This window comes from Pogona vitticeps, chromosome 1 (genome assembly GCF_051106095.1).
Source record: "Pogona vitticeps strain Pit_001003342236 chromosome 1, PviZW2.1, whole genome shotgun sequence".
NCBI classification, from domain to species: Eukaryota; Metazoa; Chordata; class Lepidosauria; order Squamata; family Agamidae; genus Pogona; species Pogona vitticeps.
Genome location: NC_135783.1, coordinates 11,612,836 through 11,640,826, shown reverse-complemented (window position 1 = coordinate 11,640,826; position 27,991 = coordinate 11,612,836). Strand labels below are relative to the sequence as shown.

Here is a 27,991-nt window from a genome sequence, read left to right as displayed (position 1 = left end):
TTGTTGAAGTGGGCCACATAATTCATTAACCACTAGGCTTTAACTATTTTCATATCACCATAATGACTGCTAGTCTTGTGCCAAAACATAACTCACATCTCCTGACATCTGCCCATCCGGTTCAAACTGCCTTAAATCTTTTTATATCAAATGCAGTGAGAGGGAGGAACTGGCTGTGATCACACTGGGGCAGGATATGAGCACTGAAGTTGTTTAAATAGTTAAATGTGAGATTAAACCCAACATTAAATAAAGGAGAAAGATACAGTACAGTGGTACCTCCATTTACGAACTTAATCTGATTTGGAACGACATTCATACGTCGAAAAGTTCGTAAGTCGAAGTACCATTTCCCACTGAAATGCATGGGAACAGAATTAATCCATTCCAGCACTTCAAAAGGCAAAAGGGCAGGGGGAAAGGGCTAGAAATTCAAATTTCCCGCCCTTTCTCCCTGCCTTTTTGGCTTCGGAGGTCTCAAACGGCTTCCTCCGATGTCGGGGGAGAAAGCCCTTTGAGACCTCCGAAGGTGCGGATCGCGGTGGCAGGGACCCCCCAGGGAGGTCTCCCATGGTGGCAGGCAAGCCCTGGGAGACCTCCCTGGGGGTCCCCGCCACTGCGATCGGCTCCTTCGGAGGTCTCAAAGGGCTTTCCCCCCAACATTGGAGGAAGCCGTCTGAGACCTCTGAAGCCAAAAAGGCAGAGAGAAAGGGCGGGAAATTGAAATTTCCAGCCCTTTCTGCATGCCTTTTTGCAGGGAGCCATTTACAAACAGCTCCATTCACAAAAAAATGGCACTGACTTGCGAACAGAGCCTCAACCTCATTCGTAGGTCGAGGCTCTGTTCACAAGTCAATGCCAATTTTTGCCAACGGAGCCGTTTGTAAATCGAAAAATTCATGTGTAAGGATGTTCGTAAGTCGAGGGTTGACTGTACTTGCAGTTTAACAATTAGTTAGCTAACAATCCCAGCTAAGATGAGCGTATTTTTACTATCAAACAACATAAAAAGGGGATTAGATTTTTTTTTACACTGTTAGGTGCAGAACATTGAGACTTCTAATAGTTTCACCTCCTCTACTACAAATACTGGCCATTTATCCTCATTACTTTTTTACTGATTCAGTTAAAGGATTTTTGAAAATCTAAATATTTTAGCAATCCTGATATATTCTTCCCCCCTTTTTGCTGTCCTCATTTTGTATGCACTAAAAGCTCAAATCAGTAAATCAATAGATAATTACAAGTGTGGAGTAGAACAGATTAAAAGCCTATTTATATATAGCAGGAACTAGGGCAGCAGTAAATGCTGTAGTCATTCATTCTAGAGAGTATTATTTAGTCTAGAGGATGTTATGTGGCTATATTCTTATCCAACCTTTTCTGAACAGTTAGTTTCTGTCCAGATTCAATCCTCTTGGAACGTAAGAAAGAGGTAAAACTTATTTGAAGCACAAAATATTAGCACAGTGGCCTACACCTGTCAAATTTCTGTTGAACCTTCCCTCTGTCTTCAACTCAATGAGTAGTCTCAGACAAACTACCTTGTCTTTCTCTGTCTCAGAACTCCCATCACAATCTGGGGAATAACACCAATTTATTTTACAGGGTTGTTGTACGCATTATAACTCAACAATGAATGTGAAGCCATTAGAACATTTGAAAAAAATACAAAGTCATTATTAAACATTCAGAACTCATTGTAATGAAGCTTACAGGAGTACATATTAATACAAGACTTACCTGAAAAGGGATTTTTGCCAATTATTAAGACATTTGGCAAAGGCATCATAATCAGTTGCTGCAATGTATCCTATGGAAACAAGTATAAACATTCCAAGTGTCAAAGAAAAGATGACTGGTATATTCTATAGACATTTAAAACCAAAAATAGCTTTAACATAAGCCAATCAAAACAATAATTTCTAATTTAGAATATACACCAGCATTCTATAGTATTAGTCTCTTAAATGTTTCAAACAATGTAAGATCTATGTTTTACTATTTTATTAATAAAAATATAATTTAACAGACTGCAGGATAGCGTATATGAAATGAAATCACATTGAAACAGCTAAACAACTGGACTACATTAAAATCTTTAAAAGATTTGGAAAAACTTGATTGCACCAGACTACTCCACAAGCAGTTTATTTCCCCATGTGATCACACCTTAAGTCCTCTCTTTCAATTCCACAAAATGTGCAGCTCTCAGTGATGGGACAGAGCCCCCCACTTAAACAAATCTTAATGACTGGGCAGGTATACATGGGGAAAGGCACACCCTCAAATTTCCAGGTCCCAAGGTCTTAGGTGCTAAAGGTTTAATTCAGGGGTCTCAAACATGCGGCCTGGGGACCATTTGCGGCCCCCCAGATGATAGTTTGTGGCCCTCACCTTGCCTGCCCCCCCAAAGCGGCCACACATCCTCTGCTGTCAAGAGTAAAAAAAAGCGTTGCCTCGCTCGCCGGCTCTCTCCCAAGACAGCACCTCTTGCACCCTCCATCCAGAACTGCAGCCGGCCAGCCAGCCCACCTGTCTGTCGGCTAAGGAAACTCCTGGGCGGCTTCCTCGGGCTCTTGCTCCGCTTGGCAGAAAATCTGATGCAGCCCAGCCTCACCCAGACTCTGTCTCTAGCGGCCCCCAGGTAAATTGAGTTTAAAACCCCTGGTTTAATTGTTAAGAACTTACTGTTTTAAACATTAGGTTTTGTATTCGCTCTACATGTTTGAGGTCTCCATTAATAGCTGTGCTGCAAACACCTAACATGGTAACTTTTCTTGGAATTAAAAAAAATTCTACTTGCAGGTTGGCTTTCACTTGGCTGCAAACTAAGTAATTTTAGATGTTATTTCCTTACATGCTAACTATTGCAAACAATTATCTCACAGTTCTTCTCACTGGATTTGAACAGCAAAATATTGCATTTAATATGAGATAGATGCTTGAAAAAATTCCAGGATTCTATGACAACAGTGAAATCAAAGGCATCATTCTGATCAAAAATCCCCTCACTAAACTCATATACAGAAAGTGATCAACGAGCTTGTATGCTGCACAGGGAAAAATCTGAAAGATTGCAAGACCATATCCAATATTAATGGCATGTTAAAATCTAGTCTATTTTTCTGCCTAGCTATTGTACACAAGAGAATACAAATTCAACTTTGTTCCCTCTTACTGTATATGTCTGAAATATTTGTCTGTTTCAGAAATAGGACTGCATGTGAAATAGAAAAAAAGCAGATGGCTGCTTGTCTGAAGTAGCTCCCCAACAAATTCATGCAGTGTTAAAGTGACAAAGAAATATTTGCAATTTTACACAAACATTTTATCCGTACCATGGTGGACACAAGCCAAATAATATGGGAAGCTCCTTCACATTTATGGCTCCCCACATTCTTAGGAGCCATGCTGCTAATGTGCCTTCTGAACTGGAACAGTTTTCTTGACCTACATCCCTCACTCAATTCTTCTTCCTACTCCCACCAAACCACAACAAAATGACATTTCATCAGGCTCCTCTTCTTTGTGTAGAAGAGCTATAACCGAAACACATTGGTACCTTACTTCCTTGTTGTCTCTCTACTCAAAAAGGAAAAGAAAACCCGGGTTGACTTCAAAGGAGTGAAACTTCGAAGTTTTAACCACTGCTGAATCTCAACTGCCTAATGTTTGTAGAACAAATGGAATGTCTAAGAACTTCTGATCATCCCATCCAATCTTCCTAAGCCCTGTTCTTAGAGTGACCATACCTAGAAATATTAAGAAGGTTGTTACCAGAAACTGAGTTGTCAGTTGTGGCCCCATCTTTGTGGAACAGACTCTCTTGGAGATGTATCAGGCAACATTTGACAACATTTAAAAGGATGCTGAAGACAGAGCTTAGAAGGAAGTGTTCAGAGACATCTTCTCCATTTGGGGGTATTTTGAGAGGGGATCTTCATTCTTTTAGTTTGATTGTTTATTTTGTTACTGGGCTGTTTGGAATTTGTACTTTTCTTAATTGGTGTTTTAATTGTCTCCAAATTAAAAAGTACCTCTTGACAAGACATTCATTGATTTAGAATTGTGAGGATTTAGAATTGCATGCAATGGCATGTAGAGACGTGCTGTCTCAAAACTTTCAAAACAGGAAAATCAACATTTTGCACAGATTGGTTATAAAGTGTTGTCCAGGTCTGAATGTATCTGTTTTTAAGAACAACTATAATTATTTTGTGAATACTTTCATGCGAGTTTCTCTGTCCAATCTATTCTAGACATTGAGAAATGTAATCAGGGCAAATCCCCAGTCTAGACAGCACCTAATTCTTTAGCGTTGATATATATTCTCTCAAACATCTGGATATCTAGTGCAGCAGCTGCTAACATATACATAAATCTGGCAGCATAAGACTTTCTGCTGTATGTTTAATGCAAATGTCTAATTTTATGTATTTTCTGTATTTATATAAATGTTATGTTTTTTAATAAATTTATTTATGTAAATGTTCAACATTTATATAAACATATTGAGAAAGCTATATAGAAATTGAAAACCTACTTTACAAAGCCAAGTAAGATTCTGAGTGTTTGTAAAACACAACTAAATGACATAATAATACAATAAAACACTCAGGGATGTTAATAAAGGGTGTGAAGTTCTTAACTGAATTGAATATAACCAATTCAGGTTTACACTTTCCATACTAGTAAATGCTTTTTTTCTTGTGTGTGTGTTTTTAAACCAAAGCTAAATAATGTAGCTATAGACTGAGCTCAAATTCAGAATTAAACACCATAATATAATGAATACTATGTCAGAAAAATATGATTATATAAATTAGCAATATCATATAATTAAAGATCAAGAGTATTTCCAGCACATTATAGGAATATGTCTCTCCATTGGAAACTAGCAGAATATACAGATACAGCAAGAGAAAATTTTTCTATCCCCTGACACACTAATCATAATATTCCTTGGACTCAATCTAGGTTTTATCCATATAATTATTAAAGCTTATAGGGAGATAAACCATTTCAGATATTAAAGGAAACACTTTCATTTTTACAAGTCCTAAAATAATGCTGCATAAGGTGAGCCCCAGTTTTCACCAGTATAGATTGATGGGAAGCCTGTCAGTCGTATAATTTACCATCTGTATAAACATCTGTGAGATTTGACTGTGGACAAAGGGGGAGAATAGTTTATTTTTTCTTTAGTATACAAAGGTCATACAGTATAAAAGGCAAGGTCACTTGCTACAGCCCTCTAACCTATGGGGTGCTTGGAGTAATTTGCCTCTCTATTTAACATATAAAGGTAGATATTGTCTAAGTGCTTTGATGTAAGAGCTAGATGGCTACTATGAATGCAGTAAAGATGACAATTTAAATCCTGTCCTTGCATTTTATTTATTAAAAATACTTCTGCCGCACTCTTTAGCTGAAAAAGACTACCAGTGTGTCTCATAAAGACCAATATGGCCAACAGGTTTTTGCCTTTATAATCTAAGACAGTGGTTCCCAACCTTGGGTAACCCAGGTGATCTTCGACTGGAATTCCCAGAAGCCTCCACCATCAGCTATGCTGGCCAGGGTTTCTGTTACCCAAGGTTGGGAACCACTGATCAAACATAAAACGAAATGGGATGGTGAGTGTGAATGAAAAAAAGAAACTCAAAACACTGGATTTTAGACATGTGTAACATCATGCCTGACCACCTTATCTATTTCCTGAGAAATCTGTATGTAGGACAGGAAGCAACAGTTAGAAGTGGATATGGAACAAGTGATTGGCTCAAAATTGGGAAAGGAATACGACAAGGCTGTATACTGTCCCCCTGCTTATTTAACTTATATGCAGAATACATCATGCTAAAGGCAGGACTGGATGAATCCCAAGACAGAATTATGATTGCCGGAAAAAAATATCAACAACCTCAGATATTTTATTTTATTTTATTTTATTTTATTTTATTTTATTTTATTTTATTTTATTTTATTTTATTTTATTTATTTATTTATTTATTTATTTATTCATTCATTCATTCATTCATTCATTCATTCATTCATTCATTCATTCATTCATTCATTCATATCCCACCCATCTGGTCTGGCCGACCACTCTGCAGATGATACCACTTTGATGGCAGAAAGTGAGGAGGAATTAAAGAACCTTTTAATGAGGGTGAAAGAGGAGACTGAAAAAAACTGGTCTGAAGCTCAACATCAAAAAAACTAAGATCATGGCCACTGGTCCCATCACCTCCTGGCAAATAAAATGGGAAGATATAGACGCAGTGACAGATTTCACTTTCTTGGGCTCCATGATCACTGCAGATGGTGACAGCAGCTACAAAATTGAGAGAAACCTGCTTCTTGGGAGGAAAGCGATGACAAACCTAGACAGCATCTTAAAAAGCAGAGACCTCACCTTGCCGACAATGGTCCGCATAGTCAAAGCTATGGTTTTTCTAGTAGCAATATATGGAAGTTAGAGCTGGACCATAAAGAAGGCTGGCCGCCGAAGAATTGATGATTTTGAATTGCGGTGCTGGAGGAGACTCTTGAGAGTCTCCTGGACTGCAAAGAGAACAAACCTATCCATTTTGAAAGAAATCAACCCTGAGTGCTCACTTGGAAGGACAGATCCTGAAGCTGAGGCTCCAATACTTTGGCCATCTCATGAGAAGGAAAGACTCCCTGGAAAAGACCCTAATGTTGGAAAAATGTGAAAGCAAGAGGAGAAGGGGACGACAGGACGAGATGGTTGGACAATGTCACTGAAGCGACCAACATGAATTTGACCAAATTCCGGGAGGCAGTGAAAGACAGGAGGGCCTGGCGTGCTCTGGTCCACGGGGTCATGAAGAGTCAGACTACTTAACGACTAAACAACAACATTAACTCTTGAAAATTAAAACACGTTTTCAGAAATTGCTTAAACACAGGAAGAAGTAGTCTTTTCTCAGTATTAAAACAACAGACAGCAAGATACAAAAGCCATTTCCAAACAAATACACAACAGGGGAAATAACATTCATACCCAGCAACTGTTCATAACTGCTGGCTCTGAAACAGCACAACTATGTGAGAGAGGAAAATGTCATTTAAACTGAGTGGCAATCAAGCTACATGCCTCCAGGTAGTCTGGCTATTTCATGCAGAAATACACACTGTGAAAATGCCCACAGGGAGACATGACTATAGTCAAGCTGTCCCTCAAGTGAGGGAGCAATCAGATGGGAATTTGTCCCAGAGTTTGGGGATGGGCTGGTTTGCTCCTTTTCTGATGACCACACAATATACGGACAATGGCAAATCAGTTCTTCCCTGATCCATGGCTACTGACATCTTTTTGGGATCATTGTGACTTTTTTTTTTGGTGCGGCCCGGATGGCTTCAGTTTGTTTCAATCCCTGTGTGTGTGATCACTAGGAGTGAACCAAAGCTTAAGCTGTCACTTTGCTTAAGCTGCTAATTGACCGTTTCCTATTGCTCCCCCGTGGAGGGGGATAAAGAAGAGGAAACAGTCTTTTTTTTTTTTTGCAAAGTTTTTCCCCAACTCCTTATAAGATAGCACTGAATCAGGTGGTCAGCCAATTCAACACTATACTACAGGGATTTTTTAAATGGAAACCTTCCACCTCATTCCCACAAGGAGGAGGAGACTTTCTTCTAGTCATGCTAGAGACAGATTTCATTGTAAGCAGAGGCTTAAAGGCATAAAGTGCATGATGAATGTCACCCCTGCTGGAACCTTTCCTTTTTAAAATGACACCTGCCCCAGAAAAAACACCTCAATTGTGTTGTAAGATAGTTAGAAATGGGGCAGAGGAAAGAGGAGGGAAATGGATTCCCCAGAGTCAGGCTGTGGTCTGAATGAAGGAGCTCTGAAGGCTAGGTTTCCTTCTGCAGAACCCTGTGCTTACTTCCAGGTAGACTATTCAAGGAAGTGTAAGGGAGGGAAATGGCAGACAAAGCCTCTTCCATTGGTGGTTCCCTATGGCTGTCAAATCCGACAGCTTCTATAGAGATAGGGGGCATTTCTGAGGCAGACCTAACGGAGGAAGAAACAAGGAAGGGCATTTTTGGTTGTTATTTTTCTTTCTTTCTTTCTAAAGGAGAAAGGGCTAAATAGGTTCACTTGAGGTTTTGGTGTGTTTTCTGTTCTAAAACCTCCTGATCTTTGTACACGGATGCAAGGATCAATCCCAAATGACATATTACATCTCAAAGTAACCCTGTTTAGGATGACCCAGCCTGAGATAACTTGTGCTGAGACAGCAGTGCAATTCTAATTGCACTGTTTGTGGCTTATAGAGAAGAATGCAAGTTGTCACTAAATGGCAACTGGATAGGAGGGAAGTAGAACAAAGAGATGATGGAGAAGAGTTAGATACACTAGTTAATAGAACAGATCCAACACAGAGCAATGTTATTGTCAATTTACTACACTCATTCCACCATCTATCCAGTATTAGGATACGTAGACAGTAAAGTTCATAACCTGGATTCTTTGAACCCAGTGTGACTCAGGCATTCAGTCTAGCCAGAACTAACAAAAGAGGCAGTCATTTGCCACCAATTACTAGCTTAGATGAAGAGAAGAGATGTTGCTTGTGCCTCTTAACAATTACTAGTCAACCTCAGACTAGCCAGCATGGTGGTTTGTGTAGGGACTACCACCTAGATTCAAATCCCCACTCCACCAGGGATACTGATTTTTTTCATACAACTAATCAACTCATTCACTGAATAGCAACTTTATTAACCAAAATATAATTTGTTACTTGAACTTATTCCAATGCAAAATCCAACTGCCAACATGAAAATCCTATACTGTAACACTTTGCTAAAATTGCTACCAAAGTGATCCCTACTACTTGTCCTAGAGCGGTAGTTCCCAACCTTAATTAACTCAGGTGTTCTTGGACTGCAACTCCCAAAAATGCCAGTCAGCACAGTTGATGGTGAAGACTTCTAGGAATTGCAGTCCAAGAACACCTGGGGACCCAAGGCTGGGAATCACTGTCCTAGAAGATGCCTAGATGACCTCAGGCCCATCACTATCTCTCTGTCTAATCTACCTTACACAGTTGTAGACAGACAGATATATGGAAGACAAGATATAAATGTAACAGAGGTGGAGGTTGAGAGTTCTATTCCCCACTTTGCCTCCTTGACGAGGGCAGGACTCAGTGAACCACAGGATTCCTTCTAGCTCTGCAGTTCTAAATTATGATTATTACACATATAATTGGGTTCTTTAAAAACCAAACAGAGAAGGCAGAGTAGTCTATAACAAAAGCAAATGTACATTTAATACAGATTATTGTCCATAGTATCACTAGATTTAGTAGTAGAATATTTTCAGTTCTTTCAAAATAATTATGAGCCTGTTAAAACTTATCATTATATCTCATAGTAATCAATATGGAAGGCTGGGTCTTCCTTTTATTATTGCCCTAAAATATAACTCTTTTAACCCTTTAAAACAAAGAAAAAAGAGCTTACCTGATAGTAGGATTTAATTTGTTTCACCAAAATAGACAAATTTTGAATTCGAAGTGATGCATCATTATTTACTTTCTTATTTACTCTTTGACTAGTTGCTTTAGGGTTGCTGAAATATAAAATAAAATTAATAAAACAGGAATGTCCATCTAACTAAAATATGCAAATGGCAACTTACTTTTCATCCAACGTAAGCCATAACCACAATTCAATCAAAGTAGGTCCTGAAATTACAAACTGACAAACCTTCCACATACTGAATATTTAAAGAGCCAGGTTATCTAATATTGGTTGCAAATGTGTGGACTATAGTTTCATGTGTCCCCAATTCCATATTTTTAAGACCACCAAGCAAAGAAGATGCTAAAGATACATTAAATTAAGTTGAATGGATATATTGAGCTAATTTCATGGTAGTGGAATTCACAGAACATGTGGAACATGACTCATGGGATAAGTAATATTTAATAGAAAGAATCAGTGATAGTATTTTTTTATTTATTTAAAATATTTTTATCCTGCCTTTCTCCCCAAAAGGACCCAAGTAAAAGTGTTTCATCCCTCAAAATCAGCAACTATTTTTATACTCACGATTTTTTCTGATCTGAATCTCTGATTACAAATCTAGTAACAAATATGCAACTATATACAGATATGGTTAATTTCCACTCAGCTATAAAACACCAAAATATACAATATAGGACAAACTGCTCAGATTGGATGTAATAGCAAACTGCAGAAAACATGGAATAATCAGGAAAAAGCCACAGGGTCATAGAAACAATACAAATACTGGAACTGGTCAACTAAAGCTATCACCTGTGCCTGTATTTGCAGCAAACACAAAGGTTGAGAAGGGAGATTGAGCAGCTATGGAGACGAAGTAGTATGTGACCCTTAAGATTGCCAACCACAGCCTGACGTTATATGCATGCAAACCAAATGAACACCATGCATGATCACAAAGAAAATGAATATATAAATTGATTATAAATCAAGGGGTACAAATACTTAGGGCACAGTCAAGCTAAGGTTAAACATTTTAATGCACTGAATTGAAAAACAGAATGCTGGCCTGTATTTTAGTTTCCAGGAGAAATTAAGACAAGTTAAACAGACATCTACAGCTGATGTCCTTTTTAATTTATGGCTAAATTTATTTTGGTAAAATGATTAACCCCTCCTAGTGGAGAGTTTACAGAATGATCCTATCCTTCAATAAACCTATTTGATGGTTTAGGATTATGAAACCATTCCTCGGTGCTTAGAGAACACAGGGTTCTGTTAGCATAATATAATTACATATTGTAATAATACCATTGTGCTGGGGGAAGGCTGTGCTATACTGGTGGAAACATTACATCACCGGGCCAATGGCACTGCAAGGGAAGTAAATGGGAATACAGCGGGGAAGCAGACAGCTCCCTGCTCCCAAGGCAGTCAGACTCTTATAGTCGGTATGAACTGATGTCTACAGATAGGTGCTTCAGGGGGAAAAACACTCTGTTGGAGCAAACAGTGAGTTTAGGATGTCCTTCTTCCACCTCATCCTGCTGAGGAAAGTGGCACAAATACATAGAAGTGGAGTTCCTCCACTTTTACTGCTTGAATGTACTATACATTTTCATTATTGTTTGAATGTTTTGAACTGATAGTGTCCAAAGAGACATATTGAGTCTCAGGACCAGACAAGATATAAATAAAATAAATAATTAAAGCACACTGAGCACAGTTCATATTTTTAGATATGTATATCATGGGGCTCTACCACTGTCCTCAAAAACAAACATCCCAGGCCTGCAACAACAACAACAAAAGATGGACTAGTGATAACACTTGTGTTGTACATCCTGTTTTAGGACAGCAATACACCTAAAGCCTCAGCTTCACTGCAGGATGTGTGGATGCAAGAACAATGAACTTCACAAGAATGAACAAAGGGGACAGTCCTAAAATCATGATACACAGATGTATTTCCTCTCTTCTGTGTGCCCTAAAATATCTGTTCTCATCTTCCTGTTTAATATATAAGGAAATTTATGTCATGTACATTTCCTAAAGAAGTATGCACTGTGAAGACCAAGAGATCCTACTTCAAAATTACCTTTCTGAATGCAAATATGTTGTCATTATGTCAGAAATGGCAATGGAGAATACTGCCATCTATGTTAATGCAATACACTTTAACGCAAAACACTTCTGCAATGCTTATCAGTACTGTACTGATTTCCAGCATTCTAGAATAGTCTTCCTTAATAGTTTACAGCCAAGAAACAAGGCAATAAGAACAAATAACTGATCCTCAATTCCTGTATCCAATTCTAAATTCCAACACGACACCACATCAGTCTGAAGACTTCAGCCAACAAGTAGTGTGCAAGCTGCAACCACCAATACGTTAGGAAATGTGACCTCAGAGGAAGGCAATGTTTTAAATGAAATTAATAAAAACTTAAGATCTAGCATTCATTAAGGACATAAAAGGCTCTTCATAAGGTTAGAAGCATATTACCCTAGCTTTCACCCTCCTCCCATTTCTCTATAATAAAAAGAGAAATTCACTACAATACAGAAACAGACTTTGATGGAGACTACTGTTGGAACTTCTGCGTTACAAAAGAGAAAAATCATTCCAAAATGCAATGTGGAGTTAATAAGAAGCAAAAAGAAAATGTATAGGTAATAAAAAATTTTAATCTGTCTGAAAAGATGTTAAGGAAGAACTCTTAGATCTTCTCATTATATACTGTTGTTTTTTGTTACCTTATTTTTCCATGTATAAGATGATACTTGTATCTAAAATCTTTAGACTAAATATTAAGGGTCATCTTATACATGGAAATAAGGGGGGAAAGGATCAAAGTGCTGCAGGATCACAGCCCTTTGATCAGTGCTTTCCCTGCCACTTCCTAAGCCCCGTGGGGCTTAGGAAGTGGAGGGGAAAATCAGCAATGAAAGGGCTGCAGGATGAAAAGGCTACGTTCCTGCAGCCCTTTCATCGCTACTTTCCCCCTCCACTTCCTAAGATCGCTGCTTTCCCCCTCCACTTCTGCATCCCTTTGATCCTTCTTTTGTGAGGCTTAGGAAGTAGAGGGGGAAAACAGTGATCACATTTTTTAATTTGGGGTTAGAAAAGTAGGGGGTCATCTTATACATTGAGTCATCTTATACACAGAAAAATATGGTATGTTCTACAAAATAACATGAAAGCAAAAATACTTAAGTAACATTTTAGGGGATTAACTACAGTATTATATTATGTGGTGATAGCTACCGATTTAACGTTGCTCTAAAAGGGCCAGTATCAATGACCTCAAGTGAATTACATGCTCCAGGATCTGAGGCACAGAATATCTGAATTATGGCTGCTGGAAAGCAATAGTGGAATCATAGAATCACTGAGTTGGACGTGGCCCCCCCACTTTTATTGCTCTCACATAATGCTTTAGATTTATTGACCTCAGGCTGCCTGCTGAATTCTAAGAAACATCATGTTGGTTAGTAGAAACAGAATATTGGTGAGATACAGTGGTGCCTCGCATAACGAGAGCACCGTTTAACGATGAATCCGCATACCGATGTGGATTTTGCGATCGCTAATGCGATCGCATACCGATGTTTGAATAGGGCAAAAATCTCTTTGCGACGATCGGTAAGCGTTTCGCTTACCGATCTTCACATTGCGATGTCGGGGGAACAGCTGATTGGTGGTTCCAAAATGGCCACCGGAACACCCAAAATGGCCACGCACAGCGTTTTCGCGCCCTGCCCTCGCTTACCGAGGGCGCGAAAATGGTTCCAATGGGCTTTTCTGTTCCGTTTAGCGATGTTTCCCCATGGCGAAGGTTAATCCGGAACGGATTAACCTTGCTATGCGGGGCACCACTGTATATAGATTTAGCAGAACCTCTGATAGATTAGGTGAGTGGTTTATGTTCTTAATTCTATGCATAATGTTAAGAGCACTGTGAAAATGACAGGCAAGATGTATTTGTGATAAGTGGTAAAGCCACACCTATTCTTATTGGACACTAGTAATCATTTACAGTGGGGTCTCGACTTACGAATGGCTCGACATACGAACGTTTCGACTTACGAACTGCTCTCATAGGAATATATGGACTCGACTTGCGAACTTAGATTCGAGTTACGAACTCTTTTTTTCCTTTTTTTTTTTAAAAGTTAAGTCATCTTAGGTTAAAAGGAAAAAAGAAAAAATATCCCCCTCTAATGGCAGAAGGCGGAATAGCAGCTTCCCATTAGTTTCTATGGACGAAAAGAGCAGATACAGATTAAATGGTTTTCAATGCATTCCTATGGGAAATGAAGATTCGACTTACGAACTTTTCAACCTGAGAACTGCCTTCCAATACGGATTAAGTTCGTAAGTCGAGGCCCCACTGTATATGTTCAAAGATTTTAATATATCATATACTAGAAAATATCTAGAAAAATAAAAATCTGTGGAGATTTTATTCTTGTGAAACTACAAAAGAGGCAACTACCTTCAACAGTTACTTATCAATGATAGCAGAAGGCCTTTTCTACTAGTTGTTACTGTCAAACAGAGCAATATCTCTTTAGAGATTTTCCTGTCATCGGCTAAGACAGAATCTTACAGAGATTCAACAGAGGCCAAGACATGCAAAGAAGAAAGCTTTTCCCAGACTGTAAGAAGCATAGTTATTTCTCATAGTCTCAGTTGAAGGCCAACTAGACAGAATCTTAAACTTGTTGATTACATTAACTGCAAAGAAAAAGATCAACAATCTGCTCACAACCAGAAAGAAGGGGAGACATATCAAAGAGTAGTTACAGTATTAGATGTTATACAATACTGAATTTATGCTGCATTCCTTATCTGTAGCAGTAACAGGCTTTGTATTAAAATCCCAACAGAGCAGCAGCAACATACCTCTTATAAGCTTTCAGGAGAAAATAGAAATCTCACTTCTTCAGGCAAACATTTGGTAGTCACATTTCAGTTATAAACAAACTGGTTTTAACTGTTTCACTGTTTCTCAGGATAAAATGCTGAGAATTAGCATTTGGGTTTTTACTGTATTTTTATGGATAAAATTGCTAAAAGGTAGAATATAAAATGAACTGCAAAGATAAGCTGAAGACAAGCTAAGGGCCAAAGTCAAAGAAAGTCTGAGGGCCAGTGCTGAAGAGGTAAATTTACAGGCATGGCAGAAGCCAACAGAGACACCACTGCAGGCACTGGAGCAGAGACAGTCTGCATGGTAGTGAATAGGGTTGGTGGCAGAGGTGATCGAATAGCCTCTATACTCAGAGCAGCGGTGGCTGTAGCCAATGGCAAGACAACTAGAGATGTCTGCCTGCACTTAGGATGTTTCTCTTAGAATGTTTTGCCCTTGGCCTTCTTGGTCCTATTAGCCTGCAAAGGTACCAGGCTTAAGGATGCTTTGGTGAGGCACGTTTGACTGGCTCAGGATCTCTGCCTTTCCATGATGACAGAGATGGGAATGCTGGCAGAAAGTCCAGTTTGTTGCGGGTCAGCATTGGATTCAACAAGGTGGTACAATGCATCATGTCCTCTGTGGCACCTATGCTACTGACATAGGTGTACTGGTGTTTCATACTGCAGCTATCAAAACTGGAGCTGCTGATACCACCACAAACAGTGATAGTGTTTGCTTCTGAGCCATCCGCTTAGGGAAGGCAAGCAAGATAATATGGAGTGACTGGTTTTGTGCTGCCTATTCTGCTGCATTCAGGGACTAATTCCAAAGGAAGAGCTAAAATTTGAATTTGAGAAAGTGGAGGCCCTGCTTTATAAAGCCCTTGCAAATTGTGCAAAGTTCATAAAGGTAGGGTTCACCAAGGCTAAAAAAAGCAGTGAGTGGGATGGTCTCTGAGGGTAACACTGCCACCGCATGAAGGACCTTTTTTGAAAAGGGCCTAGCAGCCCTGCAGTCGGGCGAGGCCTACCATGGGGTGTAAAAAAACCCCAATATGATTAGACGAATACAGAAAGAAAGGAAAAGAAATAACAAAACACAGAAAAGCAAAATAAAACATGATTATTTGGGGGAAAGCTGAGTAAAGGAGGAGGAAAATGAAGCAAAATAACTTCAGCAAACATTCTGAGTTGTGATCACTTTGGCAGACAATAAAGAACTGAACACAGTCTGTTGAGCATACTATATATAGTATGGAGAGGGTGGGCAGGGCTCCCACCAAAACAGTGGACGGAGAAGCTCAGCCCTAGAAAGTCCCAAAGACTGATTCTCCACAGACACAAACCCAACTGTGTGATCCATAGAGGCAATGAAGAAACAGCAAATGAACAAAATGGAGTTTTCTTGTAACTTAGCCCAGATCGGTACATATGAGAAAGAAAGAAAGGAAAGATACACGTGCTAAGATTATGATCCAGCAGGATAGATAAAAATTAGAGATAGGGGTATTCGTATACGAATATCCCTGCACAGGTGGAGAAATAAGGGTAAAAAGGTAAAGGTAAAGTTTCCCCTTGACAATTTTTGTCCAGTCGTGTCCGACTCTACGGGCGGCGCTCATCCCGCTCTTCAAGCCATAGAGCCAGCGTTTGTCCGAAGACAATCTTTCCGTGGTCACATGGCCAGTGTGATTTAGACACGGAACGCTGTTTACCTTCCCACCGAGGTGGTCCCTATTTATCTACTCGCATTTGCATGCTTTCGAACCGCTAGGTTGGCGGGAGCTGGGACAAGCAACGGGTGCTCATTCCGTTGCGTGGATTCGATCTTACGACTGCCGGATCTTCTGACCCTGCAGCACAGGCTTCTGCGGTTTAGCCCACAGCGCCACCACGTCCCAGTAAGAAATAAGGGTGTCCACTCATAATTTAGCCACTGCTGATGGCTCTGCAGAAGCTTCTTATCGCGCTGTTCTCCACAATGGACTAGCCACACTCCGACCTAGCAGAGAGGCTTGTCATCCCGCCAGGACTAGGCAATCGATTGCAGACAACGGTGCAATAGGAAGGTCCGATGAGCTTGCATCATCAGAGAAATCATGAGTGGACAGTCCGGCCTGGACCCTTGATATTTCTACTTGTACAGGGATATACGTATTCATATACGAATACCCCCATCTCTAATAAAAATCAATGATTTTTTTTAAAAAAAATCAAATCGTGATTTAAATTTAAAAACTCAATTTTATTTAAATTATGAAAAAATATTATCCACCCTGTAATCCAACAAAAGGAAATGGCTTGAAATGGATCCAGCTCACTGGATTCCTCCAACCATGTCCAAAATTTAGTCACTAGCATCTTTTTCAACAATGTGTGCAACACACAGGCAGCTGAAAGCTAGTGAGTCAGCATGCAACTGAGGCAGGGAGGTCTTTTAAAATTTATGTTTTTTAAATAATGCTCTTAGATACAGTGGAGTCTCGACTTACGGTCAGCTCCACTTACATACTTTTCGACCTACGGACTTCTCTGGCCTCAAAGTTTAACTTCGACTTGCAGCCAGAGAATTGACCTACGGACCAGAAGGGGGAAGTGGGGAAAGCACCAAATTCAAATTTGGCGCTTTCCCCGCCTCCCCCTTCTGGTCCGTAGGCTGTAGGTCATACCTCGGGATGCCTTCCAGGGCTGCTCTGCCGCCATGGGAGGCATCTCGGAGGCCGCCCCACCGGCGATAGTGCTTTGGAGCCACTATCAGCAGCGGTGGACGTCTGGACACCTTCCAAGGCTTCTCTGGAAGGCATCCGGAGGCCCCCACCCCTGGGAGCCGAGCCATGCTTTGGAAGGCATCTGGACGTCCCCTGCCGCCGCTGCTGGGAGCCTTCGGAGCTCTCAAAGGACTTTCCACCCGACATCGGAGGAAGCTGTTTGAGACCTCTGAAAGCAAAAAGGCAGGGAGAAAGGGCTGGAAATTCCCCCCTGCCACTGATAGTGCCTCCGAAGCACTATCCGCGGGGGACCTCCAAGAGGCCTCCCATGGCGGCGGGGAAGGCCTCTGGAGGTTCCCCCCCTGTTGACGCAGGCTTTCCCAGGGTGGACCGGGCCTACCAGTGGAGGGCTTCCCCCGGTAGGCCCTGTCTACTGCCTGGGAAAGCTTGGTAGACCGGGCCTACCAGGGGAAGCCCTCCACCCTGGGAAAGCCTGCGTCAGCAAGGGGGGAGCTCTGAGAGGCCTCTGGCAGCAGCGCCGAAGCCCTCAGAGTCCTCCAGCAGCGGTGATGGAGGCAGCAGGGGACCCCTGGAAGGCATCAGAAAGGTATGGTTTTATTTTTAAATTTTAATTTTAATTTTGTGGGGGAGGGTTCTTGGGCGGGTTACGGATTAAATGGTTTTCAATGCATTCCTATGGGGAATGCATTTTCGACCTTAGTACTTTTCAACCTACGGATTCCGTTACAATACGGATTAATTCCGTAGGTCAAGACCCCACTGTATTTATATGCTGCAGTTTTAAATTTTACTGAAAACTCCTTGGTTTAAAGTATATTTCTTGGGAATTCTTCGATAGTCATATCAATTATGACAAGTTGAAGAACGTATCTACTAATACCCCATTGCTAATGACATAATGCATCTAAAACACAAAATCTTTTCAAAAATAATGCAGAGTTTACCTGGTGATGTTTTCATTTTAGAATGTTACATGAAACTTTTTTTACAAAACACAACAGCAGACTTCAATAAAAGTTTTGCTGTAAGTGCCACACTGTCTGTTCATTTATTTTATTCATAGTCATATGTTGCAGATTTTCATGCATCAAGTTCTAATACAGTGATCCTCAACCTTGGGCCTCCGGATGTTCTTGGACTACAACTCCCAGAAGCCTTCACCACCACCTCTGCTGCCCAGGATTTCTGGGAGTTGAAGTCCGAGAACATCTAGAGGCCCAAGGTTGAGGACCACTGCTCTAATACACACTTTTTTGTAACTCTCAAGCTGCAAGTTGAAATACTGTAGTCTCCCAGAGTCACATCTTGTTGAAGAATATACATAAAACTAGACCTAAAATGTAGGCGCTCTATAATGCTGACATCAGCACAGGTTTGAAAACAAAGTCCCAATATTTCAGTCCCCTGTAACATGCAAGTATTTGTTTTTTAAAGAGATATGCCCCAAAAAAGAGTGGATAAAAATGTATCCCAATAAATTACCCACTCAATTTAAAACTTTCAGATTAAAAAACCATAGTGCTTTTCAATGAATGAAGCAACCTACTATGGTTGTTAGCATATTGATCCCAAATAGAGAGGGAACTGGAATTTTGACCAGATTCAGGACATATAAGACATATGACCGTGGCTCAGTGGTTAAACTGCAAAACTACCATCAAGCGACTCAAGTTCTATCTAGACAGGTTCAGGTAGCTAGCTCAAGGTTGACTGCCTTCCATCTTTCCAAGGTCTGTAATATGAGTACCCAACTTGTGGGGGGGCAGTTGCTGTTTATATGTTGTAAACCGCCTATAGCGCTCCAAGCACTATGGGGCAATATATAAGTTAAAACAACATTAACGAGATGTACACAAAACCTAGCCCTGAGTGACCATGCTCACCCTACTGCTAACCCTCAGCATAGTGGAATTCCAACATATTCAGAAAATAGTGCAGAACTCAATGCAACATTATTAATTTCTGGCTCTGGGAGATTAATAAAGCACTACTGCTACCTCTCAGGATAGCCTTTTGATATTACCCTGTTAATTCAATATGGCATGCTTATGGCACATGGAAAAGTGTTTTCAATCAAGTTCCAAAGACCCAGTTTGAGCATCTGATAAAATATACTCCTATATAAAATGGAACTAAGTGGCTAAGCATAATAATTTTATATTACATGAGACAATATACAGATGTATTATTTTTAATTAGCATCTCTAAATATTAATAGCAGGTAATTTTATAAAGAAATAATTGTATTAAAAAATTCAATAAAATTTCAAATGATGTTCAGTTTTGTTTCATTTTTCTTATTTACACCCCACCTTTCTCCCAAAATAGGAGCCAGTTATGACCAGCAGAACAGAAAAGGAGAAATTCTTCTCTCTTTAATCACTGCAAATCCTTAAATCTGCTTCAGAGGATTGCAGGACCTTGTGGATAAGATACAGGAAGGATGCAAGAGGATACAAGGAAGAAGAGAGAAATGTCCTGCTGTTTTGAGTGAAAAACTATTTGCACAACATTACATTTCAACAACAACATTTTAAATCAAATGAATTTCTGGTAAACCTCTGATTTAATAATACACAATTAAATTACAGAAATTTTAAGAGTTAATCGGATTTAATTTGCTTAGTTTGGGTTACTGACAAAAATGTTTTCAAATATGAAAAGTCTACATTAGCTGAACTCTATATAGACAGACAGAAACCTTTATTGGCATACTGTACAAAATTAAAACACACTAAGATGCAAATAAAGCATTCAGCAGCTGACATGTGGCAGGGAACAGCCAAATAACATTGTTATGGCTTGGACATTCTGCAACAGCACTCTGCGTCACCTCTGCATGATGGAGTAGATGCATCTGGCTGTTATCAGGGTAAGTTCCTTAATAGTGCCACCTAGGAGGTGTTGAATTTTTCTCAGGTTGTCCCATCCAGAATGGAAGGAAAGGAAAGTGCTCAGATAAGACAGGCGGATATCCTTATACAAGATACAGTAAAACAACATACGCTACAAGGATTCGACCACTCCCTGACCACAAGGGCAGACTCTCAGTTCTGCGGGTAAGTCCATATATCTGCCCTGTGCTAAGTTCGAAGGTACAATATTACACCTAGCAAGGGTGAATGCCCATCGGTCTTGGGGGCGCTCTAAGACAGGGGTCCCCAACCCCTGGTCCGTGGCCCGCTGCCGGTCCTGGGGCTTCCCAGGACTGGGCCATGGAGTCTCCACCCCCGCACACATGCACGGTGGGCGTGTCATGCTCGCGGGGGGGTGTAAGCGCGACACACCTCCCCACAAGCACTACACCCCCTGCAAGCACGACACACCCACCTGCAAGCACCGCCACCGTGCGTGGAGCCCCCCCAACCAGTCTGCGGTTGGGGACCACTGCTCTAAGAGATAGAGGTAATTCAGTCTTCTGCCATGGAAGAGGGGCAACTCTATAGCAGGGAACAGACCCTTTGTGCAGCACTATGTAGGGTTTGTCCCTCAATATCCAGAACTCTATTTTTGATTGTACGGAATACAGTGGTGCCTTGCTTAATGACGACACTCCATTCCAGGAAAATCGCCGTTAAGCGAAAACATTGTAAAGCAAAAAAAAAAAAAGACCATTGAAACGCACTGAAACCCGTTCAATGCGTTCCAATGGGGTAAAAACTCACTGTCCAGCAAAGATCCTCCATACGGCGGCCATTTTCGCTGCCTGTATAGCGAGGAATCCATTCCTAAACACAGCGGGGAGCCATTTTAATTACGCCATGGCCATTTTGAAACCACCGATCAGCTGTTCTAAAAACGTCATTTTGCGAAGAATCCGTTCCCGAAGCAGGGAACCAATCATCGCTAAGCGAAATCCCCCCATTTAGACCATCATTTTGCGATCTCAAAAAGATTGTCGTTAAGCAGATTCGTCATAATGCGGGGCAATCGTAAAGCGAGGCACCACTGTACCTGGGATAGGGGTATTGAACCCAGCAGATCTGCTGACAACCCTAGAGTCTTGATTTTCTTGATAAATAGGGCCAAACCTTTTGGAAATATACTGTCAGAAAGCAGCACTTGGAATAGAATGTCCTGGACTGAGAAGAAACAGATTCTGATCCAGTATTTAAAGAATCTGAGCCAAGCCAGGGTCTCAATCCTGTGTTGGCTGCCTTCGAGGCATAAGGTTGCATAGGAGACACAGGAGAACCATGCCATCCGCATATAATAGGATTGGACCTAGTTTGGGGCTCTGGCCATTGATACTATTTAGGAGTGGGGCAAGATCATTAATAAATAAGTTAAACAGAGTTGGCGTAAGAACACAGACTTGCTTCACTCCTCTGTTGGAGAAAATCTGATTAGAAAGGGCCCCTGCATCAACATTTTCATGCAACAGGTAGCACCCGTATGGAGTTTTTGAATCAGAAAGATGAGCCTCCTACCAATGCCCAGCCTAGAGAGCTTTAGCCATAAGATATTCCTGTCTATGGAATCAAAGGCCTCTTTTAGGTCTAAGAAAGCTGCAAACAGATGAGTGTTACACTATGAAGCGTATTTGGAGATCAGATGTGATAGGATCATACAATGGTCTAGTGTAGACTTTTCTGCCATAAAACCCGCTTGTTCAGGGCCCAGGATATCTTCGTCTAGAAGTCAGCCCTGTAATTTTTGGAGTAATTAGCTGGCGTACTACTTTCCAGTGATGGCAAGAAGGTTTACTGTTCTATAATTTGCTGGGGATTTCTTATCACCCTTCTTATGGATGGGAATCACTATGGCCTGTGTCCATGCTTTAGGCATGATACGAGATTGATTAACAGATGTAAATAGAGCAGCAAGAACAGGCACCCACCAATTGGGGTCACCTTTAGCAGTTCCGGAGGAAGGGCATCAAGACCCGGTGCCTTTCCAGTTCTAAGGTGTCCTATGAGCTTTTTACTTTCGCTAGTTGTGACTAGGGACCATTCTGGGAGTATCTCTGGGTAGGAGCAGATCGGTTGGCATTGTGGACTTGCAGCTATCATAGAAAATGGCCAAGAAGTGCTGTTCCCATTTCCCAGCTGGTATATAGGGAAGGTCCTGTGAATTCCTATTGAAGATGGAAGAACCCGAAACCACCTCCCAAAATTTATTGTTGCTACCTGTGTTGATAGCCTGGGCTAAATGTGAACTCTATATAAACTCCAGATTCCAAAATTTCAATAGTAAGGACTCTTTAAAATGAAAAATATATCAATTCTGCACAGCCCTTTCTCAAAGACTGAGGGTTGGGTGCTGTTTGAGTTGGATCACGGCAACACCATTATTTGTACCACTGTAACTACAAAGAAGTCACAGCTCAGAGATACAGCATATGCCATCCATACTTATTTGAGATTCACCCCATGACACCTCAAATAGCAAGACAGGGAAGAAACCTATAAGGGAAGAAACCCATAAAAGGTAGCATTACTACATATAGACCCATAATCTTTTCTGCAAAAAAGCTCCATAAATTTAAATATATATAGAAAGAGATTCATTCTTTGTACTAGGGAATTATTTTAATCAAATTAACTCCCCAATGTCAAATCTGGTGTTAATAAACTAAAAATCTAAAACATATTCTCAAAACTCAGCAACATTATTGCTTTTGTAATATTTTTAGTACTAAAATCACTCTCTTATATATGGAATTACTGAAAAGGCAATCTCCCAGGGGCAATCTTGGCAGTCACACTGAACATATATTTGAAGGCAACAGATACTGCATATAGCTATGTATAATTCCTTTTGTGAGGTAGAAAATGAAAATGTTTCACTGGCAAATAGCCTAGTAAAATAGGGCAAATTTGTCTAGAAGTCAATAGGCAGCCCAACAGTAAAAGATAGCCTTAAGCAATTTTACATTGAAGAGGAACCTACATATGACAAGTTACATTAATTTCAACTGGGGAGAAAACAGACAACAGCACCCACATTAGCTTAAAATGCACAGGAAATGGAGGGGAGTCTGTTATTTCTCAAAAGCTATCAGTGCTATAAGATACAGATTCAGCCATCACATAATCAGGGATTAAGTATCTTTTTCATTCAACAAAATCTATCACAAATAAATATGAAGCCATTAAGCTATCAGATTTCTAAGTCCAAACAGACTGAAAGCCAGTTGTGTCTTCTCTTGCCATCTGTTCACTGAAGGTACTTAATGACAAAGTCTTGACTTTTCTGTACTAAATTTTAAATTTTTAAAATATATTTGTATTGCTGCATAAATAAAACTGATAGATATGAAGCAACAAACACTTTTTGTTTTGATAGGCTTGCAATACCAATACAAAAACATTTGTATTCTCGAAGGATTTCACAGCCAGGATCGGATGGCTGTTGTAAGTTTTTCAGCCTGTTTGGCCGTATTCTGGAGGGTTTTCTTCCTAATATTTCAACCATCTCTGAGGCCGGCATCTTCAGAGGACAGGAGTTAGAACTCTGTCTGAACACAGACAGAGTTCTAATTCCTGTCCTCTGAAGATGCCAGCCACAGAGACTGGTGAAACGTTAGGAAGAAAAACCTCCAGAACACAGCCAAACAGCCGGAAAAAATATAATAAAAAAACTTTGGAAACTTTGGAAACATGCTGTATTCTGAACGTTTTAGGATAAACACTTCTTCATATGTACAATATTAAAACCCTATTTTTGGAATTTTCAAAAATTCTTCACAGTGTGTCTGCAAGCAAGCACATACAACCATTCTATAAACATGAAAGAGTCTACAATACAATATGAGAAGCTGATTGTATTGTACTGTATATGCTGCGTTTCCCTGAAAATAAGACAGGGTTTTATATAAATTTTTGCTCCAAATATGCATTTAGGGATGTTTTTTTTTTCATGTAGAACAATCTACATTTATTCAAATACAGTAATGTCATCTTCTTCTGGTTGCTGCTCAATGGTGGATGGCGGAGTTTCACTTAACTGGGACTTATTTGGGGGGGTATGGCTTATATTACAAGCATTCTGAAAAATCATACTAGGGCTTATTTTTAGGTTTGGTCTTACAGTATTTTCGGGGAAACAGGGTATCAACAATTTCTTTCCTTTTGCATTGATCGCACTAGCATATCATGAAAAACCACAGATTAATGGCATGTGCAACATTTAAGATTTTTACGTGCTTAGACAAAAACATATGTTAGAAAATTCACACTTGTTAGAAGTAGGAATGGATAACAGTATTTGCCTGTGGAGTGCTTCATTAATGCTGCCATAATGACACTGAAAAAAAGACTTTCTGAAAACATGAGCACTCTGGGTAACCAGTTTGGTTAATCGACTCCCTACATGGAGTCCAAGTGTATGGTATAACCCTGAATAACATGGCAGTTTTTTGCCAAGACACTCATACACTATCTCAAATTTACCAGTGTGACACCTTTTAAAAAACTGAATTAGAAAAGAAGCAGCTTTATCCAGCTTTCAGGTACTCTTATAAATTATTATATATTTTATTAGCAGTTAAAACTCACTTCTGTCTGTTATTACAAACCTAGAGAAGACCATATCCAGCCCTCACTGAAAACAATTATCTTGAAGATAGATTATAATCAATTAATTAACCACCTGTGGGTTACAAACTGTAACCTCTGGCAGGTAGGACATATGAAAGTTGCATTCTATTGTTATTCTGAAGCTTCACTTAGTTAAGAACTCCTGTCCTACGTGAAAAGTAAAGGTTTGAGTACTTTCACAAGCTAGATATAATATAAGCACAATTATAAGATTGAAAACACAGTAGTTGGGTTCTCAAATTCAGTTTTTTAAATTAAAGAAAGCCTTACTTCCCATTAGGACACCTTCAAAAATAATACTTCCCACAAAGACTTAGGCCTCCCAGGAAGCACTGGTTTCCTTTTTGTACAGGAGGTAGGCCAGAGACAGCCTGTAAAACAGGGTTGTTCCAGATGAATGAAATATAAGTACTATGTGCAAGTGTGTGTCTGTAGATATAAATTCCCAGAATTCTGCCAAAGGAATTTTTGGAGAATTCTGGGAACTGGCATCCAAAGGAAGAAGAAGAGGAGGAAGGAAAAGAAAAAGGAAAAGGAAAAGGAAGAAAAGAATGCATCCCTATCTAAACTGAACTCTTACAAGATAGCTGACTATGTCTATGTATCAATAGAGGTGGTGATGACAGATGGAATATTAGAAGTAATTTATATCAATATATAAGCAATTGTCACAAAGTTTAAGATAACTGAACAAAATTAGAACTGCTGAATAGCTGAGTGGCTTAGGTCTCTGGCTGCGGAGTCAGAGATTAGGAGTTCAATTCTCCACTGTGCCTCCTTGAGAGGGGCTGGATCCATAAGGTTGTTGGTTGGTTGTCATATAAACCACATATGGGACAACCCAATGCAGCTCAACAATGTTCTCTAAGGTATCTGATAATCTCACATCCTAATTTACATACTTCTCAAATACACATCCAAAAGACCAAAACTTGCTATTTGGCACAGCAGATTATCTGATAGAAAATGGCTCTTTTAAGTCTAATAGGACGCTGAAACTTTTCCAAAGTCATCTTTGGAAAAGATTCCAGTAGATACTCCAAGCAGGAAAGCACAAATGATTATCAAATGATGATTCTGAAAGCAAATATAGTGTCATGCTTAAGAAAATCTATGAGGCGATACAGACTTTTGGCACATTATTATTTAAGGATATGTGCCAAGTTTCTCATTCACACTTATGCCTGAGTAGGTAACACCATCATTTTTCCTTAAGGCATGGGTCACAATACATGCCACTTCACTACAAAGCTTGGCTCAAAAAGTATTCTTTGATTAATTTCACGTAAGAAGAAACTAATGCCAAATCTTAAAATACTTAAACAAAACTGGGGTGGTGGTGGTTTACACTGCAGTTTGTGTGCTACATAAATATTTTAACAAGAAAAAATTAGGAAGACACTGTCACATAAAGAGAGAAAAAATAACAAGTTGAAGTAAAACAAAAAGAAAATAGGATTCTCTTACACTTGTAACAATCAATACTTCCTTTCATTAATCCCTACTATTATTCCGTTTTCATCTGTCCAGGTGCTTCCTGTTAATCCTGTCCTGGTGTCTTGGCATTATATCATAACATGGGAAGCAAAAGAAAAAAGAGAAGGTATAATACATGATGCAGAACTCTCCACTCACCCACAATTTCCCATCAAGAATGCAGATGTAAGGAGGGGTATATTCATGCACAGTGACAATGAGCATCACTGACCTAGGGAGGCAGCATATGCTAAAAGACAGGATCAGATGTATAAGAAAAATTCCATATATGTGTTATATGTTAGGGTTATGTGATAATGTTCATTTGATCTACTTCTAGCTGTGGTAAGTACAATCATTATTCTATCATTTCTCACAGCCAGATACACAACTATACCAAATGAGGGCATGCACAACTACTAACTTTGATCAGGACCTCAATTCAATGATACAGAAAATAGCCTGATTCGATCTGGACTGATTCAGAGTCTCTAAATTGCAAAATGGATTTTTTTTCAGATTTGGATAAATGCAATCATAGTAGCTCTTTAAGACACACTTAAGTCTTCCAAATATTTTATTATTATTATTATTATTATCATTATCATTATCATTATTGTCATCATCATCATCATCATCATCATCATCATCATCATTATTATTATTATTATTGGCACTTACATCTCATTCAACTTAATGGGATCAATACTCTGGACAGTCAAATATCAAACAAATAATGGCACAGGGTTTATAATACATATATGGACCTTCTGAGAGGCAGAGATTTTAAATGAACTGCCAGTGTCATCTCTTAGTAGAACTGGATGAAATTGTTTTAGAAACAGCTATCCCCTCTAATGTGACTAAGTTCAAATTTCAAAAGTGGTGGTGGAGGGAATTTTATGCAAAAGCATTCTTTACAGCTTGGAGATTTCTGAAAAGAATTGCAACTTATCTCCTACGATTTTTGTAGACAATTGTTTCCAAAATAATAGGCGTAACAGGAATTCTGCAAAAGTTCAGAAGGATAAACGTAGAGTTTGTAGTAGAAGAAGTGTCATGGCTACCAGCAATATGCTTCCCATTAACCAATCCCGGATGTTTCGTTGAAGTTTTTTTTTTAATTGTTTTTGGTTTGGGGGTTGGGGTGTTGTTTTGTTTTGTTTTGGCTGTTTTATGAAAATGTTAGATGTCACAGAGCTGTCCCCAGTCAAAGAAACATAATATTTCACAAGGTTATGTGCCAGATGAAGGGCCAGGATGGAACACCTGTGCCCCTCCAAACAGTATTGGACTGCTACTTCTCCTATCTCTTTCCAGTTTAATCAATGGTTAGGGATAACTGAAGTCACAATCTAAGGTACTGCAGTGCATTACCTAAGTTGCTCACCCTTGCTCTATGGTTAAAGTGTATGAAAAATATTGTAACATCAATCCCCCAAAATAGTGGGATTGGACAGTCCTGGTCCCTTCAATGTTACCAGCAACTAGAGAGCAAAGTTATGAAATTCACTCTTCTCACTGTCCTACGACTTGGTGCCTCCTTTATATGAAAAAGCCTGTGAGATGTGCATCAGCATTAAAAGTTACAATGGCCAAAATCCTGTTGTTATGCCTGCTAGTTGCATGTAAGCAGTTCAATTTTCAGGAGCAAATTATTTCAAATTAAGAAGCTACTGCAAACATTTCCTACTGCACATCAATCATATATCCAACATGAAATCTCTACTCTTAAATTGCAATTATTTGCTGCTGAAAGTTACATCAGCAGAAACTTACAATAAGACTACTGTCCAATTTCTTTGTGTGTCCTTCTG

General features: G+C 39.7%; 1 protein-coding gene across 9 annotated transcripts in view; it reads right to left on the bottom strand.

Moving 5' to 3' along the window:
- Positions 1–27,991, bottom strand: part of CCDC88A (coiled-coil and HOOK domain protein 88A) — a 119,475-nt gene that overhangs the window by 80,026 nt on the left and 11,458 nt on the right. For all 9 annotated transcript variants that reach the window (XM_020808510.3, XM_020808511.3, XM_072987232.2 and 6 more), the window contains exons 3-4: positions 9,505–9,613; positions 1,744–1,813 (exon numbers count right to left, since the gene is read on the bottom strand). In XM_020808510.3, coding sequence (XP_020664169.3) covers positions 1,744–1,813; positions 9,505–9,613 — 179 coding nt within the window. The remainder of the gene's footprint in view (positions 1–1,743; positions 1,814–9,504; positions 9,614–27,991) is intronic.